Source organism: Melanaphis sacchari, unplaced genomic scaffold (assembly GCF_002803265.2).
Source record: "Melanaphis sacchari strain LSU unplaced genomic scaffold, SCAv2.0 Contig21_pilon_pilon, whole genome shotgun sequence".
NCBI lineage: Eukaryota > Metazoa > Arthropoda > Insecta > Hemiptera > Aphididae > Melanaphis > Melanaphis sacchari.
In genome coordinates, this window is record NW_020271096.1 from 326,878 (window position 1) to 349,977 (window position 23,100).

Sequence of the window (23,100 nt, forward strand, 5' to 3'; positions counted from 1 at the left end):
TTATTATTATTAATATTATAAGTAATAATTACGAACGTCCTCTTCCGACCGGCGTGTTTGTTACGCACGCAGGAACACTGGAAACCAGGAGACTATACTAAGTTAGATGGCTACCTAATACCTATTATATTAATATTACACAGATGTATGTATATTTTTTTTTTATTTACAGCAGGAACGTCTCCCGTGGTGCACTGTTGGTTCGGTGGTCGCCTTTAAAAAAAAATGTTATTCGAGTCGCTATTACTACGCTGTCTTAAACCAACAGAAGGGCTCTCTAGACATAAAAGACCTATAATACAGCCGCATTGCCTGTACTCCCCTATTCACGCCTCTGTGTAATAGATGCATAGCAGTATTAATTTCTAAAGGTGTGTAAATGTATAATATTGTCATAACACTCATAACTAGTAGAAATAGACGTTTTTCATTGGTACCTACGTAACTACGTTGACAAGTAATAGCTAATAAATAATAATTAATTACTAATATTTTAGTCTAAAACTCGGATTTAAAATAATTACAATGCATTTGCGTCTTACCGATTTTCACACACCACACACATCTTGATCGCTGTAAGTCTTGGACCTTTAGTCCTTAATCCTTAAAAAAAGATAAACACAGAATAAAATTTTTACTGAGTAAAAAATTAAAACACTAAGCACATTTCTTATAGATTTCTAATCTTAAATGCATTGTTTATGCATACATATTAGACTATAAATATTATAATTAAATTTATCTATGCCATCCAAGTAGCAAGCACATTTGCGTCTGAATCGTCGAAGGATTATCGTATCTGTAGGCCTATAGCCATGGGTGTCAGTTAAAGTAGATACCTCCTATTGCAGGATATGCAGTAGGTACCTTGCCTATGAATACCAAAAATTTATAAAGATTGTGTTTTTGAATTTCCTCAATGCCAGAAATTATTAGATTAACCTTTATAGCTCTATTTTGATATGTCGTTCACACTACTCAGCCGTTTCAACATACTGATTTGAGATATAAATAATTATTTAACATCTTAGAATCTTTAAATCTTTAAATCATGGTTTGAATTGTTTGGTATTGTGTAATATTAAAATACGACTATGGTTACTAGTAAGTGGTTACAATAGGTAACGATTTCTATGGTTTTATACTCTTTTAAGCCTCCCTATACATTTATATATCTAAGTATATTTATATGAATATTAAAATCTAATATTTTAAGTAGATATATATTACTATATAGTCTTATTAAATAGGTACACAATACTTGGCGAACAGATTTTTTTTAAAACCAATAATTCATTATGATCTATATTAACACTAAAAACCATCCCTGATCTATTTAAATGTATTTATACTATTTATAGTTTAATCAATCGTACGAAAATTATTTTCAAATAAAATTCAATGGTTATCAAATATGTTGAATTGTATATTTTGTTATTTTTAGAACTTTTTTGGTTGTTCTTTAAAGCATCCTTTATATTTTAGAGCTAAATAGTAAATATCCTTAAGCCTAATTATAATATTAGGTACTAATTATTATAAAAAACCACAAAATAGTCAATAGGTAGGTAAGTAGGTTAGTTACAAAATTAAAAAATACGTAATACAATACCATGAAAATAGATTTTAAACTTTAAGGCTAAAAAAGTTAAATTAGTCGAGGTTTGAGATATAAAATTTTTTTCACAGTAGATGAGTATTATTTTACTGATATTGTAGGAGATGGAAAAAATTTTAGAAGTTAATTTTTGAGTGAAACTATTAAAAGTGTTTTGTTTAAATTCTAATTTCTAGTATATAAGTACCTACAATGCACATATAGATACTTGTTATATTGGTCTGTTAAAAAATTATTTTGCTCCACCGCTTTTTTGCATACCTTTCAAAAATTTTAAATGGCCCTCCTGCTTGTAGCCGGTACTAGTGGTACTTTTATAATATTTAATAATTTAATATCATGATATTTTTGTATCTTTGTAGCGGCCCATTGCTCAAATAAAAAAACAAAAAAACTATGACGGTATCGACGACTGACGAGACCTAAAAACAATGCTACGTATCGTGCCGGGACAAGAAAAAAACGTATAGTATTTTCGTAAAAAAAAAAACATTGTTTCCTTTCTTCGATTAAACTAATTTATAATTGTATCGTACGTCCTTCCCTATTGGTTATTATAATACTATACAACTATACAAGACCTATACAATAATATATAGGTACCGCCGACAATCGCACGCATTCTATTCACTTTAACGATATAACATGAGCTGAGTCCGATTGTAGGACAGGGTGTATGTTACTATGCATAGAGTATTGTGATTTGTTGGCGTCTTTTAGCCCGCCTCATTATCACTGAAACATAACATTATATCATTGTAATATTATACCTTTAAGACTATCATTGATCTCTACGGGAGGCATCGATACTGAATGTTCCCCTAACCAATAGCTTAGATGGCTGCTAGATCTAATAGTTATTGGAAAACAGCAATTGATTACGAAAAAAAGATATAATGCAATCCAGCCGCCCAGGACTTATAACTAGTTATAGGGTTTGTAAGCAACTACATAGGTACAGACATCCATTAAAATCGATTCTATTGACTGTAGAAGGATCGATTGTTTTTAACCTATAGGCCCAAAAACAACATTATAATTATCATATTTTTTGAATAATTTAAATTATCAATAAAACATGTCATCTTAAACGGAAGGCTAAGCTAAGACCAAATATTATTGTTGTTGATACTTGATAGTTGATATAAAATAAACGACAAGGGTATTATTAAATGTTATTCTATTAATATTATTTTTATTCGTATGTTAATTTTTTCACATGTAATACTTAGCGTTGGTCCTTGGTCCCCCCCCCCCCCCCGACTCACAATTTTAGTGTCCGGATTTAGTAAAAACAATGGTAAATCTAATCATAAGAACATTCTGACGGAAGCTCTTCTCCATTCCCCCTATCGGTAATTATAACGACATTGTAATATTGTATAGTTAGGTTTAAGTTAAAAATACACATCGATTTTATTATAATATACTTCAGACTTTTTTTCTTAAATAGGCTTATCCAACCTTTAAAAACTTATTATTACTTATTATGATATTCTTAATATAAAATCCAATAATTTAATATTATTGATATATCTTTCACATAACTTTTTTAGAAAATTATTTTACTTCGGGAAATTAGAGAAATAAATTAAAATAATCAACATTATAATTTTACTTTAATACTAGATAACTGTAAAGATATGAAAAATACAGGCAATGTAAAGATTTTAATTCCATCTAAGTACTCAGTATATACTATATGTATTAACACTAAATACTTTAAAACTTTAATAACTTACCTAAGTACTTTCATTTTCAAAAGTTAGCAATGTCTTAAATAGTTGTTTTTGGCTGATGAAATTTAAAATTTAAAGTACATGAAACAATTGGTGAAAATATGTATGCACTATTACGGAATTCAAGGTTTTAGTAAAATTGCATTTAACTAGTAAGTTTTTATCATAGATTTATTCAAAACTTCAGGTTAATAAAAATAGCACATAAATTGTTCTAAGCAGAAAACACCAAAAAGGAAAGGGTAAGGTCAGTATGATAAAAACTAATTTAAAAATTATTTATTTTTTAGTATTATCCATTCAATTCATAATTTATAGAATATAAACATTACAATGTAGGATTACATGAATTATTTGGAACATTTTTTAACAAAATATAATCGATAATATATACTTTGAAGTACCTATAGTTTTAAGGTTAAAACTAAAATTTATATTTATAAAATTAAATCTTATATTTAAAGCGTTTTAATGATAAATCATATATTTTTATGTTAACATTTTCAGGGATTAAAAGTTATATTAAAATATAAGTACAACTTAGCACTTGGCATTATACACTATCATCAAAAAACAATTATTTGGTAAAATGTCGTCTCATGTGTAGCAAATATACACTGACTAAAAAATAACTAAATTTAACTTACATCACATTTTTTGAATATTGTTGTACTATTGTCTTTAAAAATGTATCCTTTACACCACCATACATAATAAATTAAAAATTTATTAAATCATAAAGCATTTATTTTAAAGTAACTACAAAAAGATAACATTTTAACAAACCAAATGAAGTAAAAATATGAATTTTTGTGATGTTAAAATAAAAATACACCCACGATTGTTTTTAATACATAACAAATGTAAAAAAAAAATATAAATATATGATATATATATGATTTTTTTATCAAAGTATAAATAATCTATGGCTAAACTTTACCATTAAAATTAATTTCAGAAATCAATGTTATTATTAGTATATAAAATTAGTAAAAAGATCTATATAAATTAAATTACTCAAGAATTTGAGTAATTATAGTTTAATAAATAAATGTTTTTAACTATAACTTAAAATAATGATTCATGAATTAATTAAAAATATAAATATAAATTTTATTATTTTTATTTTACTTATCAAGGAAACATCATAGATATTGATTTAAAATAATGTTTCTTAAGAAGTCCATTTCAGAACCATCTATGACAGTCTTGAAAAAGGGTACATTATGAAAATTAAATTAAAATTGTTTTTCTTACAATTGTAATAATATCAATTTTATAGAGTTTAAATAATGCAAATACAACCAAAATGAACTATATGTACACAATTAGGTAGTAGTCCAATTATTGAACTCTAATGTGCTGAAGTTTTTCACAAGTAAGATGAAACAAAATAATAATAATTATAAACATTTCTTTACAATTTATTACTATTTACAATTCGTCTTTAAGCTTCTCGCGTTCTTCTTCTTCTTCTCCTTCCTCACTCTGTAAAATAATATGTTTATTTATAAATTGTTTTTAATTTTTCATAATCACTTTATATGATTTATTTTCTTTATAAAGGTATATGTTAGAGAAGGGTTTCTTATTCATAGTTAAGTTGAATAGAATATTTTTTTAATTTTTTAGTTTACCATTAAACCTCAGCAATAACTTCTGTATTTAATTGGACATGGATATATGATTATGTATAGTTTTAAATCAAAACTTTAGTATAATCAAAGGTTATAACGCGAATATAAAAAATATTGACACGTAAGGAAAGAATGGCTTTTAATCTTTTATAGTAACATAATAATTTAAAAGTGTTAATTACCGATGCGCTAGCAGAACTTTCTTGTTTACCATCAGCTTCAACAAATTTAATGATTGCTTCTAAAGTTCTGTCTCCATTATATTCAATGGCCTAAAAAATTTAATTCATTAATGAAATAATTTTCTAAAACATTTTAAAATGTATATAATGTGAATGGTTGAAAATTCATAGATAGAAAAATTAAATTTTGTTTAACTTGCAATGCAAATAAAAAAATGACTTAACATACTTTTGGACTATCTCCCTTTGGATAGTATGTTAGTGTAGGGAAGCTAGAGATTTTGGTATGCTCTAATTCATTAACTGTAGCATCCATTTTTGCAATGATAATATCATCTTTATCAGCAAAATGTTCTCCAACCTAAAATATAAATAAATAAAAATAAAAACTTTATTTAAGTAAAAAATGCATTAGACTTAATTTATTTACTTTATCGAAAATTGGAGCAAGTTGTTTACAATGTCCACACCATGGGGCATAAAATTCCACAAGAACACTCTTAGTTGAATCTAAAGCTACACTATCAAAGTTAGTAGCAGTCAAAGTCCAGACTGGGGTTTTGTTCCAATCTTCGGGTAATTCTTCAGAAAGTAAATGTTGCTAAAAAGAAATGTTTTGTCAAAAACAATAATCAATAGTAATTAAAATAAATAGTAATCGTCATACCTTAACTTTTCCTTCAACAAAATCTGTAACGAATTTTTTCACATTTTCTCCAGTTAATTCAGGAGATTCTGGTTTAAATTTGGTCATATCATCTTCAAGTTTGATTGCTCTCATGCTTGGTACTTCATTCTTTTTCATTCCAAAGAACTCCAAAATTCTTTGATGTTCTTCTTCATCAGTATCAATAGTAACAAACACAATCTAAAGAAATACAATTTGATCAAATTAATTAGTATAAATTCATTAAAATACAATTGAACTTACATTTCCTCTGAAGTCAAGTGCAACAGGCTTAATGTCATCAATAAACTTTTCAAAGTGTCCTTCTTTTTTAGATAAGAAGAGTAATAAATGACTCTTAATCTGACCTCCAAATATTTTTTGGGCAGTATCTTGGTTGAATTCTATAATAGGAGGCAACGAATGAACAAAAATAAATTTCTTGATTTCTTCAACATTGGAAATCTCTTGATCGTATGCAACTTTCTTTTCATCAAACTAAAATTAAAATCAAAATATAAAGGTAATAATCAAATAATAAATTAAACATTCACATTTTAAAACTTACATCTTTATATAAAACAAATGTATCTTTGTGTTCTAAATCAGAAAATTTAGAATAATCTGATACAAGACCAAATGGATGATCATCAACAGAGTCAGCCAGTTCTGAAAATAATTTGGCTGCATCTGATTCTAAATTGTTGAAATAACCAACAATAGCAACATTTTTTCCATCAATGAATGATTTGAGTTCTTCTTCTGATTGCAAAACTTTTGCAGCGGGACCAGACTTCTTTAATACCCATTGGATGATTTCATCCTTAGTTCGGCCACCTAAAATATTAAAATACAAAATAATTATTATGAAACAACAATTTCATAAATACTTAGGAATAATATTTTTAGCCATTAAAAAATTTTTTTTTGGGTACCTGTGTAATCAATTGGTTTTCCACTTTTGAAGAACTTCAAAGTTGGATATCCTCGGATACCAAACTGTTCAGCTAAATCACTCTCAATAGTAGCATCTACTTTGCCCAATTTAACTGATAATTCATTCTGGGCTAAATGTTGAGCTGCATTTGCATATTCTGGTGCTAATTGTTTGCAATGACCACACCATGGTGCATCTATAAAATATACAAAAAAACAACCAAAATTATAAAACAATAAATAAACTTTAAAAATACATCACAACATTTATCAAGAATTTTATTTGGTTTTTAAAATTCTTTTGCTCTTATAATCAATATTTACAGCAAGCAAATAAAGGTTACACAAAAAGTTCTATAAAATTATGAGTACAGATACAATTCGCATTAATTTCATAGAAAAACTGAATATTTCTTTTTAATTGGTTACAACTGGTACACTTAAATTTAAAAAAAAAACTATTTTAACTTCATTTTTTGCATTAATTTGTCAAAAAAAACTATAATTCTTTACAAGTTAAAATTAAGTCTGCATTTAAACTAATATTCACTTGATATGGAATACTTTAATACCTAAATAACACTAAAACATATCATTGATGAATCTACTAAAAAATGCATATTAAACATATAACCTAACGTTTGTAATTTTATTTGTTTTATATTAGCGTATACATATTTTAAAACACTAGAACTTTTAAGATCTATTCGTTGTCAATAACTTATTTTTACTATTATTTTAATTAAATATGTTCCTACATTTTAATTTTTATTAAACTTAGGCACTGAATTAATATAAACAATATTGATACGCATAAATATTAACACAACTAAATTTGTAGGTAATATTTTTAGAAAAAAAAAAAAAGTTTCTAATTGGTGAACAGTTTTATTGGTTCTAGTCACATCAAAGCCAAAAAATTATGTTCATTTTTTTATCATAAGTAGGTGTATATAAATATAGTCCCATATGGGTACTATATACTATACTATACTACACTTGTACTATTTTATATTGTATAAATGTTACGGGCAAACCTCAGAAATGCCCGGACAAAACGCGAATTGCCCACAATCCTTGGGCAAAATATCATATTTCAGCTTTTGACCGGGCAAACCTAGTTATGACCAACATCATTTGGGCAAAACCGCCAAAACCATATACTGACTTTTATCGTAAGGACAAAACCGTAGAGTTTTAAATACGTTCGCTAATATTATAAACAAATTTAATAATTATAAAATAAGTATTATTGTACAAATATAATTAAATAAACTTAATTAATATATTTAAACCTCACTTGAGTCAAACTGTAGAGTTTTAAATTGTATGTAGTTCTAATATGTGTAGCAACAAATAAACAAAAATATTATTTTTTTATTATTATATTCAATTATATCTGTACAATATTTTTTATTAATTATTTATTTTAAAATTATAGAGAACCTAATATTATTATATGTTTATTTTTATACGAGTACTTAATATCATTATATTTTTATTATTATTTAAGTGTATTTAATTATATCTGTACAATATTTTATGATTATTATTTTTTTGTATTTAATGTTAGTGGTTATTTAAAACGCTACAGTTTGACTCAAGTGAGGTTAAAATATATTAATTTTATATATTTGTACAATAATACTTATTTTATAATTATTAAATTTGTTTATAATATTAGCGAACGTATTTAAAACTCTACGGTTTTGTCCTTACGATGAAAGTCAGTATATGGTTTTGGCGGTTTTGCCCAAACGATGTTGGTCATAACTAGGTTTGCCCGGTCAAAAGCTGAAATATGACATTTTGCCCAAGGATTGTGGGCAATTCGCGTTTTGCCCGGGCATTTCTGAGGTTTGCCCGATTTCGGCTTTTGTCCGTAACATAAACATTATTATTCAAAAAACAATTGTTTATATACAATTACCAAACATTTGTTATTACATAATAAAAATAATAAAAAGTAATCAACACTAAGCAATAAATTATATAATTATTGTAAATAGATACCTAAATTTTAATTTCATAAAAAAATATTAATAAAAAGATATTTTATTTAAATATTGAGCAAACAAACTTTTAAAAATTCTATAAATATTTTTTGAGCTTTCAAAAAATATAAGCCATAATAAATATTATTCGGATAAAACTTGTAGTGAAATTATAATTGGTAGCATATTGGGTCTTAAAATTAAAAATTATTTTAGCTATAATTTATACGCAAGTAAAATTGTTTTTCCTTTTATTAGTTGTTATAGTAGTATCAAAAATTAGATCCACTAAAATTAAAAGTTTTGAATATTTTTAAATTTCTTATTGCAAGAAAAGAAATGACTGTAGTAAATAGTAGTTAAGTGCCTTAATTAATTTAATAATAATAATAAATAAGTTTTTGTAAAAACTATGGTTATAGATAAATAATTTTACATATTAAAATTTATAACGTAAGTTATGCAAGTAAAGTAAATACTTGATAGTAATAATTATAATAATAGGGTATAGTTAAATAATGTGATGAAGTTATTTAAAATAATAGCCATATACTATAAATTATGATTAACATCATTATAATAAATTAAAATATAAACTCATGACTACTAAGAAATTATGTTATTAATGTTTTGATAACACCATTCTATAAATAGATTTTAATATAATACAAGTTGATTGAATCTATTTATGATGACCAAACTCTCAAATTCAAAAATAGTTTTATCAGGTATAAAAATTAAAAATATAACTTATAATTTAATAAAGCAACTTAAATAATAAGCTCTGATGTTTAATTTTTGTTTAGACTTTATAAACAATTAATACAATAGTTAATAATAATAATAATAATAATAAAAAAAATGGTTATTAAAGTACTTATTTTCTCCAAAAAAAATACCAAATGTATTTTAAGCCATCATGGGTTAATTTTATCATTTAATATTTATGGATAAAAATGATAAGAATTGAATATTTTTTCTTTAAAAGCTATTAAAGTTCATAATTATATTTATCTATTTTATCATACATTGCTAAAAATAAAATGTTAATACTAAGTTCATAATATATAAATTGTACCAATTAAACAAGAAAAATTATAAATTATTCAATGGAAGCTTCAGAGTAGGTAAAATAATTCACTTCACAGTATTCTTTTCATTGAGTAAAAATAGATATAGAGAATAATATCCAAAATAGATACAAAAAAGATAAAAACACTGATCACATTTATATTAATATTATTTATTAATCATTTAAATTTTATTTAAAATTAAATACAAAAATTAAGTATCAAAACTGTTTACAATTAAGTACCTACTTAGAAAATGTACTTCTTAATAGTCAAAAATAATATTCAATATTGTGTTTGTGTACCTACTGTTTAGATATTAAGATTAAAAAAAATAAAATAAAGCCACAAACTCCTTCCCCTCACATAATGAAAAATATGGTGCTGGATCAGTGGGAAAACCTATGTGTCATATAATTAAACCCAATTACATGGGTCATTGTGACGTTTTCTAACCTTTAAAACGAAACAGTTGTTTACTTGCTTGTAAACACAACTGGAACAAAACGTTTACTCACAGAATTTGACAAGTAGATATTCGGACGACGAGACAATACTTTGGAAGTTGTCCTTTGTTAACACAAGCACGCCCTCGTCAGATTCGACGGCCACCTGTTCCTGGACACCGGCGTCGGCGATCGCCGAGTTGACCAACAGGAACGCTGCAAACGCTACGTGAAGGATCATGTCGATTCGATTCTGCAGGAGAAAAAATACGAAGACACGCATCATAAAAGGAACGACATAATAGGTGAGTAGGCGGTGGGTCACCGGTCACGACACCGGTAATTATTAAAATATTGTACAGTTACAACTGTACAGCGGCCGAGATGTCGAGTAGAAATACACGATTGCCGTTGACGGAATACCGCGGACTTTAGGTACTTACCTGAGAGTGTTTGATTTTGGTGATGATCTGACGTGGATGCGCACAATTTGAAAACCCTAAGTACGATGTGTGAAACTAAAGAAAAAAATTAACGGATCTAACGACTGACTAGGGAAACTACGACGACCACTGTTGCGTTGGTTGTGCGAATGGTGACGGGATAATGTGCGTCGTGCTGACGTGCGGTGTTGTTCGCCGCTGATAAAATGTTGATGATGTAAACAAAATGTTCGTGCTGGCTCGTGGTGCCCTATCATTGGTCCGCGGGCACAGTGTACACGCGCACACATTTTCGAACCAATAATTGTAGCGTACGTCGTCCGCGTTTTCTCTCTCTCACTCTCGCGCTTAACGTTCAGCATTCGGTGCTCTTATCTTATTTTTTTTTCAATTTAGACACGTCAAAAACAACACAAAATCGCTAATCGTTAATTTTCATAAATAATTTTATTAATTTATTATTAATTTCGGAAAGTACTGCGACTATTACACGGAGCCGAAAGAATAATAATTTAAGGCGAAGGCACCCACATTATATTCATAATATTTTCTTGGATTTTTTTTTTTTTTTTTTATCACGAAAATTTTTGACGATTAAATACTAAATAGTGGATACTCATTACTCGTCCAGATTTCAATATAGATCGGTATGTATCTGGTAACAGCCATAGATACAGGGCCGGATTTAGAAAAGGCTGAGTGGCTTATAACTTAGGGCCCCCACAGTTTATTGTAATTATTTAATAATTTAATGTTAAGTATAGAAAAACGTGTTTAATTTAAAATTACACATATTCAGAAAATATATTATACAATATAAAATCAAAATTACTGATACTTACTACTTAGTTTTGCGAGTGGCGAGCTGAAAATATTAAACGTTATTCAATAACAAAAATATATACGTGATAACTTGTTTATAGTTTATTCGGACCCCACACAATATCTCCCGCTCAAGGGCCATCGCATATCTAAATCCGTCCCTGTATAGATATTTCCTTAACATCTATTATACCTATACACGTACTAATTTGTAATAAATAAGATAATTTGTATTTCCTTATTGAAAATCCTTTTGTCTACAAAATTATACAGGTACACAGATTACCTACCTATCTATTTGTGACGAGTCTGTTTTAGCAATACAGTTTAAAAATTTCAAATTAAAGTTAGGTACATTCAGAGTTCAGACTGCTAAACGTTTAGTTTCTTGTCATAGTTGATAGGCGAGGCGGGGACATCATTAACCGGCATAATTTGAATATTGCTGCTTACTTATTATTTCTATAAGAATTACTGGTTGTTGGGTTATAAAGTATAATACATAACCTAGAAAATATTTTAAGAAATTCTATCTCGCCGACAGTTCAAAAAAATAACGGTGCTATGTTTTTAATATTTATGAGAAAAATTGATAATTTATACATCATTAGTCATCAATGACATTAATTTTTTTATTATTAATAATACAATTAAATTTATAAAGAGTCTATACATTGATTAATTATAAAAAAATCTATTCAAAATAAAAATATAATAATACAATTTAAAATAAATAAACATTTAATATTCTTTATTCAAATCTTATAATAATTGCTGCAATCTGTATAATATTTAATATTAAAATATAGATAGCAGTATAAAAGATATCAAGATTATAATATAGGAATTCATGATTTCTGATGATTTAGATAATGTATAATATAATATATTCAATTATTAAAATTACGTAATAGATGAATGGGTTAAGTATATATACATTTTAGATACTAAGCGGAAAAATGAATGTATTCATTTTATCATGATGTGTATGAGTTCACGATAAATTGTCGATAAGCTGATTTTATTTTTAAAAATGGGAATGATTTTATTTATAAAATTGGATTAGTTGTATTTATTTTTATAACTGGGAAAAACAAAAATTAAGGAAAAGTGGAAATTTTTACGCAAGTCTAATTTTTGACAAAATTGATTTTGTACTTTTAATATTACTTGAAAATAAACAACTGTAGATACTTTAATTTTTCATTTCTTGTTTATATTATTGTTTTCTATATACAATAACATTTTCAAAATACAGTCAACAACGAATTTCAAGGGACCGAGAAAAAAATTCGTTATATCGAAAGTTCGTTATATCAAGAGAATACGAGTACACCAATTGCATTTATAACGAGATTTAAAACAAAAATTCAAAATTTTATTATTCGTATACATATGTATACGGTAAAACGGTACCGATATGTTACATTGTATGTTAAGTACATTTTGCGTAGAGCCACTAATCGACATAAGTCTTATCTTAATTTCGATACTATACTTGAATGTACTATCGCATGATAATCATCAGAAAAACTTCGTAATCTATTATGTGGTAATAGCAACATACTTATTTTTACATATTTTTCATAAAGTTATACACTAGAGACATGTATCTTATCTTAATTAAAATTAAAAATTCATAATAGAAAACTCCAAATTTATAAAAATTCGTTACATCGCAAGAGTTTTGATCAAAAACGCTTCGCTTCATCGAGGGGACCAAAATACATTATATTTGTTCGTTATACCGCGATATTTTCAAGGGACTGGTAGTTTTATTCGTTATATCGAGATTTTTGTTACGATATATTTTTATGAAATTTAAAGTTAAAACTTTGACATTTATAAAAATCATGAAAATTAATAAATTATTTTTTAGTTAGAAATATTTAAAATAAAATTTATTTATATTAATTTAACTGTTTTAATACACATAGTATTTTTACAATATTTATTTATAATATAGTTTAATAAAAAAATTTTCATTTTACCTAGGATTTAAAAGTGTAGCACAAAGTTGTTTATTAGTTGCTCAACCTATATAATACATAAAAAAAAAAATTATCCGAAAACCAAATTAATTTTTGTTGAGTATATTTTCAACATTCGATATTCACATGTAAAATAATTATTTATCCTCGAACAATTTCAGATATTTGATTGTATTTTAAGAAAAAACATTTTTAATCGTTTTTGAGTTATTTTTAAGGGATGAGAAATTTTCAAGTTTTTTAATACTACAAAATTTGTCGAAAACGCAAAAATGTGCTAACTACTTTGTAGTTTAAAATTCATAAAAACTCATATTTTTTTTTGTATCCAAGTTTTGAAAAATGTTTACAAGATACTTTATAAGTTTTCATATTGCAACCATAAAATTTTAAAAAATATATGAAGACAATTATTTTTTATAGACATTTAAAGTTCCAATTCGAACGAAATTACCTATTCAAACAATAAATAATGATATGTTAATTATTTTGTTATAATTTAAAAACATTATTCGTTACTTTTATGTATTTTATTTTATTATGAACCTCACTATGCACAATAACACTTTTGATTTATTATAAAATATTATCTATTTATAGGTAGTATAAATTTATTTTTCTGTTTTACGGTATTTACAAAAATATGTTATTCAATTTTGAGGTATATAAGTTGATATAATACGTATGGTATAATTGTATAATTATAAATTATTATAATAATATAATAAATATAATATCTTGGAAAAATTTAAATCAACCTACTATATGATACTAAAAGTAAAATAAATTACTTTAATAGTTATAATAAAAAAAAAAAAAAATTATCACTTGGTGATATAGATTGATAAACCATTTCCGTTCAGAATCGTTTTTCGTATTCAATGACATATTATTGAATTTAAGTTTAACAGACTAATAATAGTGACCCAATTAACACAGTAATACCTGATGTACAGCAGAGCGGAAATCACTTATTTACTTTTTTTTTAATACTCACAAAGATTTAAAAAAATCAATATTTTTTGCCAAAATAAAATAAGTTACTCTTTAGATATACACAAGTTTTCCATAAACTTATACAAATTAATTGTACGCAAAAAAAATGTATATCTGTCATCTGTAAAACTGTATAAGTATTTACTAAAGTAAAACTTAATATAGGGCTATTAAACTTAAAAAATTATGATTGGATAAAGGACATTTGGCATTAGATATTTTTATGGTATTCAATATTTTTTATACATTCATTGTGAGTTCTTTTAGATAATTCCACAATGAACAGCGACTATACTATACTGTCTAAATTAAATTATTTTTATATTATATATTACTGTATTCATCGAGGGAATACGCCGTGGCCTGACGAAAATAAGTTTTGGCGTTTTGCATATCCCATACAATATCCTGCTATAATGGAACCAGTTTTGAATGATTCGATGGTAGGGTATCGCATGGAGAAATGCAGAATTGATGTGTTCTCTCGCTGAACCAGCAATAAAGTACCTACCCAATAAAAAATGTTGACTCTTACCAATTATTTTTAACTTACCTACGGTTCCGCCACATTCCCTTTAGTTTTTTTTTTTTTTACAAACAATTCGAAACATTTAAGTTTAAACTTTAATATAATTATGAACCTTTATTCTATTAATAATATATTTGTATAAGTTTTGATCTAAATTCTTTATCCGACCGCAAACATCTTGATCTTATTTTATTTCCTTTAAATGAGACGAAAAGTTTCAAAATAATTATAGAACCAACTTTTATAATCTTAATTTGTAATTTGTATGTTTCAATTATTAAAACAAATTAATTAAAAAATAAACAAAATTATATGTGTTTATAAATATTTTTTTGAAATGATAATACTGGTTACTCAAACATTATATACTTATTGAGGAGTGAAAACAATAAAATAAATGTGCAGTATAATAAAGTTGGCCGAGTTTGTTGGCTATAATAATCATATCTCAAACCCTGAGCGTATTTTTTTTTATTTATTTTTTTTTTTTTTTTTTGGCATAGGTACGTTTAATAGAATCCTGGCTATTCTTATTTGCTTATTTAAATATATGATATCTGTGAGCATTAATTAAATGTATTATTATATTCTTTTAGATGTGCTAGTATTATAACATATTGATACAAATATTTAATATCGATTTATTTAAATTGACAAAATAAAAAACATGGAAACTACAAGTACTACTACAAATACTTTGCAGTCGGAACTATTTCTAGAAATGAACGAAGAACATGAATCTAGTGATACTCATGATATTAAAAGTAAGTTTTTTTTTAACCATTAGTAATAATTAATATTACAAAGTAAATACCATAGTGTACTATTAATGCAAATGATTAAATTTAACCCAGTTATATCACCGTATAATTTTTTTATAAGTATGTAGTAGCCAGTACATATATAATTTCACTTTAAATTATAGATAAAAATATAAGTTTTATAGTAAATATACAATACCATAATATATCAATGTAAAATTTAAAACTCAACAAATATTTATAATATATGTATAATATTCAACTTCTATCCAACTGTTTAAATAAAATTGATTCAAATTAATAAACACTTAAAATGTATAAATTGTATACCTACTTAGTTTAAAGTATAAATTATAACCTTATAAATTTTATAGCTACACAAATTATATTAATTTTATCGAATCGTCTTAGGTAGTAATTGTGAAATAGACGAACCGCTAATATATAAGTTGTTACATAATATGAGAATCTGCTAATTTTTTTTTAAATCGAGTTTCAGTAGGTATTTTCTATTTTTAAATTTTAATTATCTTAAAAACTTTATTAATTTTATTAAATAACTTATTTTCTATACTTGAAAATGTATAAATTTGAGCGTAGACATAGAGAGGTTGAGAAGTATAAGATGATAGCTAAGACTACTTCAAACTTCTCTTTAAAAATGTACTTTGTAACGTAAATCAATATATTTTTTTTTTTACTATACATACATCCCTAATCCTATTTTTTAAGTAAAATAAATAAATATAGTATACTCATATATATTTTTATTAGAAACCTTTGTAAATTATAGTCGAATCTATTATAACCACACTGTATAAATATGTAGATAATATGTATAATTACTAATTAATAAATATGTAAACCTGTAAAAATATGAGAAAATGAGTATCACTATAGTGCATCATAGATCAATAGATGTCGAGTGGATCACTGTAATAGATATTTGATATGTATTAAATTTAAATTTAATATATCTGGGTTTTTTAATATTTCTACTAAAATAATTTATTTCACTAATAGTATTACAATGGACTGTGAAGTGATTCAATTTTTTCCGAAAATATTGCATTTATCATATTATCATAATAATACATATGTATTATTTATATTAACATTATTGTTATTATTCTTTGAGCTAATACTACCTTATCATACAACGGTATGAATAGGTTCATGACATAAATAAGTAATATCTAGGTATTTTTAAAATATAATTACGTATAGTAAAATACATATATATATATATAATATATGTTTTCAGTTCTACAATTAATATTTTTTACCAGAAAATTTTCGACCCCCCCTCCCACAAATTTTCTACCAAATACCACCCTCAAAGTTAAAAATCTAAGCATATTTACTGCCTCAAAAAGTGATAACAGATAAAAAAACACAGTAGTAAAATCAATACATTATTCATGTTCTCTACACTTAGAATCTAAAAAATCGAATTGTTTTTTTTGTTTTTTTAATTCAAAAATGAATAACCTGACATTTATAACGAGTATTTATATTAGCATTACTTAGGCTATAGTATAACTTTCAAAATATTTTGTTTCTTTTGGTGCCACTTATAGATGTGAATTTTTCAAATAATAAAATATAGAATATCCTCAAAATAAATATGAAATGACAGATAATCTTCGTTCAGAATCGTATTTTTGTGACCAAACATAACCCGATACATTTTCAGGCTACAATGCATAAAGTCGAAAGTTGCAGAAATATATACACAATTAACAAATAATTGTATAATAAACATAATATTTTGAAATAAAAACCTTTAAACATAACTTTATGTTTTAAATATTCATAAATACTTTTTTGGAATAAATAAAAACAAATCATTATCTGAAGAAATATCTTATAGAATTCGTTGATATTTATACTCAGGATAATTTTCAATAATGTTGACTTGGTTTACATGACTATTGTCTACTTATAATTTAAAAAAACCAGGGTCGCTTAAAAATCGAAATTTTACAACTTAAAAAATTGCTCTTTATAATAGTTAGGTACATAATAAAATAATATTTTAGCATTCCTACATTTCATCTTTAGTTAGGCCAAAGATCCTTAATAAAAATAGAATATTAATAAATTATATTTTATAGTTTAGTATAACAATAACATAATCTAAATTAAATTATCAAAATGACTAAATCATTTTCAAATGGGTCTCTTACTATATTACTTGCATTGTTATTACTAATGTACTTACTCATAGTGTCGTGTACAGCTTAACGGAATTAAATATTTCCAGTATGACCTCCTTTCACAAACCAGAAATGCTTAAACAGTTAGATATATACATATGGACAGATGGCATACGTGCTATGCAGTAGGAGGCACATCACTTTTATATTTTTAAATTCAATTTGTATTAAATATTGATAATTTATAAAAAATTTAACATTGGTTACAATTACTGAACTGTATAAATAATGAAACATACCGTTATACAGGATAAATATATTGGTAGCTTGGAAAATTTAAAAAAAATCCATTTATTTTTTTACAATTATAAAAATTTGTATTGTTTTTAGTATTAACATATATTATTTTATAAGAAAATATTTATTTTTTTAAATAATAGTTACGTGTAACATAATATATTAAAAATTTGACGCCATGATTATAATCATTTTAGGAAGTAGGAACTGTGCAATGTAATATCAGTAATACCACAAGTGGTTTTGAATGGGTTTGCGAGGCTATCACCCTTTTTTGAAACTTGTTTAATTCCTTTTTATTTATAAATATTAAATAAAAATTATAACTTATGACAATTTTATTAATAGCAAAATTTTTGAACTATAGTACTAAATTCGTATTTATTCTAAATATTGTTATACATTTATTGGTAGATATGTAATTTAATGTATATTAGTCAAATGTTTATCACTGTATTAATATTGTACCTATTATTGATATCGATCATTTAGTATATTCTAAATTTAATATTTATATCTTATTTTAGTCTTAGTTATAAAACATATTACAATGTTATATACAAGGTAATAATTTATGGAATTAACTTAATGTATTATTAATGTTACTATTATAATTATTATAAATATAATAATTCAGCTAATAAAAATGTTAAAATAACTATTAATATAGATACCTATTTGATCTCACTGTATTGACTTATGCGTTATGACTTAAAATTCATAACTAACCCAAGTTAGTTTCTCTCTATAGTTTTTAATACCTGCCACAATCAATACTCTGCATAATCAGACAAATCCACTAATAAAAATAATACTTTTTTTTTTTGTATTTTATTATACGTCGATTACGTACATATAATTGCTTTATTTTTCGACACGTTGTCTGTCAGTGAACTGTGCATGAATCTTATATATTTGCATGTATTAGTAGCATTACATAATATGACATAATTTTATCTATAACAAAATTAAAATTAAAAATCAGATGTCGGTGTATAAAGTTAAAAATAATTCAGATCACCATATGGCCTTTACTCAATTGTTCCAACTAAAATACCTATACAGAATGTATGGTATTGTATAATAATTGTATTCGTCATTTAAAATGTTGAAATATATTTTAGAAATATTAGTGCATATCACCATTCTACCATTGTAATGCTATAAGTCTGTAAATCATCTGTAACCATATATTATATGGAACCTGGCGCGTGCACGGAAGTATAGGTATCGGAAAACAATACATTGTAAATTACAGGTATATCGACATCATTTTTCAGCGATATAACTATATAAGTATAGGTATACCTACTGTCGAATACTCAGTACATATTTGTAAAACAACAATAATTACAAATAGTAATTATAGTTAAAAATGATAATTACAGTGTACTCTCGATTGTCTGCGGAATAGGGTGGCTGGCGTCCATGGATAAAGCGAATTCTGCAGATAATCTGCAAAATTCAAATTAAAACTTACATTCAACAATTACATATATGTATTTTTTTTTAATGTAATATGTTATTTTAAATAGAATTTAAGGAAAATTAAATTAGAGTATGTTTTTTTTATTGATCTTATTTAAGCCCGGCAACTACGGCCATTAGCCGTGAATAGGAACAGTAGGTTTTTTTTTGTGTAAGGTTTATTTGGAAAGTTTGGTTAGTACGGTTGGGACACGTGTGTGTATGTGTGTGCGCTATTGATTCGTCACTAAGAACTCGGGTGGTCACCCATCCGAGAGCTAGCGACGCCGGCTGATGCTTGACCTCAGAATACATTAGTGACTGAGGCCACCCGCCGCGCCACACCAGGCCACTAGAAAATGTTTTATTTTTATTTAAACATTCATATAATATGACGAAAATATTTTAAATTTTATAATAAAAAATAAAAGATACGCATGCACATTGTAGATATAATGAAAAATTATTAATTATTTATATGCAAATAAATCAGTTACAAGTTTTTGTTTTTTGTTTAAAAACACTTCTTTTTAGCTTGTGATTAAAGTTTTTTTTTGCATTAAACTCGGGGAAAACTACGAATAATTCGCAATGCAGATAATCTACCCACGGATAATCGAGAGTACTCTGTATATTAGTTTCGGGAGAAAAAGAATCTAACATACTTATAGGTATATAAATATCGGAGCTAGTATTTCTCTAATAGTGGTGTATTCGACTCGTATTTGTCACAATATAGAATAGTATATATATAACGTGACTTTTTTAATAGTTAAATCGTTGACAAATCATTTTTTTTCTATATAAATAATCAAATATTTATAGGTATTAGGAGCACGTTTAAATTTAAATATCTACCAAATAAACCTTGCCCAGAACAATTGTCCGTAGATGAAGATGGAGATCTAGTAGTTCGAAGAAGTCCGCTTGCCAAAGGCATTATAATCGGTAAAGATATTTATTTTTAGATCCCAAATTATACATATATATACATAATATTGAACATAATAAACAATTAGCATTTAACGTATATTATTGTATTATAGAGCATATAAATCGAACTTCATTAAATATGGTCGGTATGCAAGTATGGCGAAGCGCGTTATTAATGGGTGACTTTATCCTGGAAAATAGTGATATTTTCACCAATGATCAAGTTGTATTGGAACTTGGCTCTGGAGTAGGATTGACTGGTATTGTAGCTGCCATGTATTGCAAAGAAGTAATTTTTACAGGTAAACCTAGTTATTACGGTGTATGAATTTGGTCGTGGTAAAATTAGTCGTTTTCAAAATAATATTTTGTCATAATTTTTCTTAAAGGAATATGTAATAATAAATGTGAAAAGTATTTCAAGTAATGAGCTATATACCTGATATGTATTTATAAATTAATATTCTATTATTAAATGTTTTACATATTGTATTTATCCTCTCAGTGGTGTCATTATATCTCTTCCGTTTTCTAGGGATTTCTGCTCCAGTACAATATTGGACCATTTTCTGACGGTTTAAATTTGTACACACTGTTATTCAACTTATTATCGGAAAACGTATAATAAATGATTATTGTCCATTTGTACCTTTATATAAATATAACGTTCTTAAACCAATATTCATGTTTTTCGACGAAAATGTACTTTGACTAATTTATCAAACGACCAATTTCAGATGACCAATTGACGTAAACTCGGTTATTACTATATTCATAGATGATTGTGATTTTCAAAAATATATAAGTAGTTTCAGACATGCTATACATACATATTAATTTATTATTGTACTTATAATATGTTTAAATACTATAAAAAAGGAAAAATTTTATCTGTAACTAAATTTGTATGATATTTGTTCGGATTCTTTTAGATATCAATAACAAAGATATATTATCAATGATTGAAAAAAACATAAACTTAAATCAAGATTTAGTCGTTAGTCGCACAACAGTTTTGCCGCTGAATTTCAATGAACCCGAATTATCTAATGAATTATGTGAGAAGTTAAAAGATTTACAAATTTTAATTGCTGCAGATGGTTTGTTTCATATTTATACATTATTTATATTGTATGGAATTAAAAATTAAATATATATGATATAGACGATATAGTAATATTATGACCTATTAAAAATGGTCATAAAATTAACCTATAACGATAATTATATATAGGTATACATTGTGATCACATTTTAAGATAACACTATCAATATTTCAATGTGTAAGTATGTACTTTAATTTGATATGATTTTTTTTTATGGTACACAAGATTTAAATATATTACATTCATTTTTTTAAATTCAAATTTTTAACCTTTTTTTGGCTTACGCACTGCAGTAAAAAAAAAATAATAGTTTTTTAATTATTATTTGTATTTAGCATAATATAAACTTTTTGATCGAACCTCCGTTTGATTTCATATAATTTTTAGTTCATTCTCAATCACTCAATTTTCAAGATAAAAGCAAACTATATAAATTAGTAAAAAAAAAAGTAATTTAATTATTCAAATTCGACTTCAAAAAGGAAAAGGGTTGCAATTCAAAAATAGTTAGTTTACTGGGAAATAAATTTCAAATTTTAATTTTCCAAAATAAATGTAATATTAAGTACTTATAATGCTGTAAAAAAAAACTTAAATCAAATTAATGTTCTACCAACTTTATAAATCATGATAACATTGTAAAATATTTAAATATATATTATATTACCACACATTTTTTTTTCAGTGATTTACGATAATTACATAACTGAACAATTTGTCAATACCCTTAAAAAAATAATGGCAATATCTCCTAGAAAAACCGCCTATATAGGAATGGAAAAGAGGTATTTAATATGCAAATAAATTTATTAAGTACCTATTAAATATTAATTTTGTATTAAACAACTATTATATTATTAGGTATACTATACTTACATATTACTAAAATCAATGCTAAAATAACTTATTTCTGTCACCAGGTATGTATTTAGTTCAGTCGATTTGGAGGTTTGCGCTCCATGCTACGAATACTTCAATGATCTATTATCACAAAATAACAATTGGTGTGAAGTACAACTTTTAGATTGCAATTTTCCTCAATATTTTCAATACAACAAAGCTAAAGAACTAGTTATATTCAAGTTAACAGCCAATAATTCTATGTAAAAAAAATTTGTTAACGAGTTAAAAATAAAAAGTCGTTACGTCAAAATTGGCCATTGAGTATTTGGATAAGGTTATTATTATAATAATTGAAACATTTAATTAAAAAATTAGTATTAATCAAGTGCTACATAATAATTAACACATAATTTTTTTCTTTTTAGCATTATTTAACCAAACCTAATCATTTAAGAAAAATGGTA

At 25.5% G+C, this 23,100-nt stretch overlaps 2 protein-coding genes across 3 annotated transcripts; one reads left to right on the plus strand and one right to left on the minus strand.

The window, feature by feature from the left end:
* Window positions 1-4,530: 4,530 nt before the first annotated feature.
* LOC112594010 (protein disulfide-isomerase) lies at window positions 4,531-10,894 on the minus strand. The gene is made up of 10 exons (XM_025338598.1): window positions 10,733-10,894; window positions 10,362-10,542; window positions 6,779-6,976; window positions 6,412-6,680; window positions 6,108-6,341; window positions 5,844-6,044; window positions 5,607-5,777; window positions 5,406-5,537; window positions 5,177-5,266; window positions 4,531-4,845 (listed from the first exon to the last, which is right to left on the minus strand). The coding sequence occupies exons 2-10, from the start codon at window positions 10,528-10,530 to the stop codon at window positions 4,792-4,794; spliced, it is 1,518 nt and encodes a 505-aa protein (XP_025194383.1). The 5' UTR covers window positions 10,531-10,542; window positions 10,733-10,894; the 3' UTR covers window positions 4,531-4,791.
* Window positions 10,508-23,100, plus strand: LOC112594011 (methyltransferase-like protein 22). 2 transcript variants are annotated; one of them, XM_025338599.1, is made up of 8 exons: window positions 10,508-10,594; window positions 15,667-15,834; window positions 20,580-20,702; window positions 20,801-20,989; window positions 21,620-21,787; window positions 22,479-22,578; window positions 22,714-22,970; window positions 23,062-23,100. In XM_025338599.1, the coding sequence occupies exons 2-7, from the start codon at window positions 15,738-15,740 to the stop codon at window positions 22,898-22,900; spliced, it is 864 nt and encodes a 287-aa protein (XP_025194384.1). In that variant the 5' UTR covers window positions 10,508-10,594; window positions 15,667-15,737; the 3' UTR covers window positions 22,901-22,970; window positions 23,062-23,100. The 2 variants fall into 2 exon arrangements, with proteins under 2 accessions (XP_025194384.1, XP_025194385.1); XM_025338600.1 differs by lacking the exon at window positions 10,508-10,594 and adding an exon at window positions 11,036-11,379.

Coding starts and splice junctions, on each gene's coding strand:
- LOC112594010 (XM_025338598.1), bottom strand. CDS start 10,530: ATGATCCTTCACGTAGCGTTTGCAGCGTTCCTGTTGGTCAACTCGGCG. Junction 6,977..10,361: donor ATATCTACTTGTCAAATTCT/GTGAGTAAACGT, acceptor TATATTTTATAG/ATGCACCATGGTGTGGTCAT. Junction 5,538..5,606: donor TTGCTCCAATTTTCGATAAA/GTAAATAAATTA, acceptor TTTATATTTTAG/GTTGGAGAACATTTTGCTGA.
- LOC112594011 (XM_025338599.1), top strand. CDS start 15,738: ATGGAAACTACAAGTACTACTACAAATACTTTGCAGTCGGAACTATTT. Junction 15,835..20,579: donor TGATACTCATGATATTAAAA/GTAAGTTTTTTT, acceptor AAATATTTATAG/GTATTAGGAGCACGTTTAAA. Junction 20,703..20,800: donor TGCCAAAGGCATTATAATCG/GTAAAGATATTT, acceptor ATTGTATTATAG/AGCATATAAATCGAACTTCA.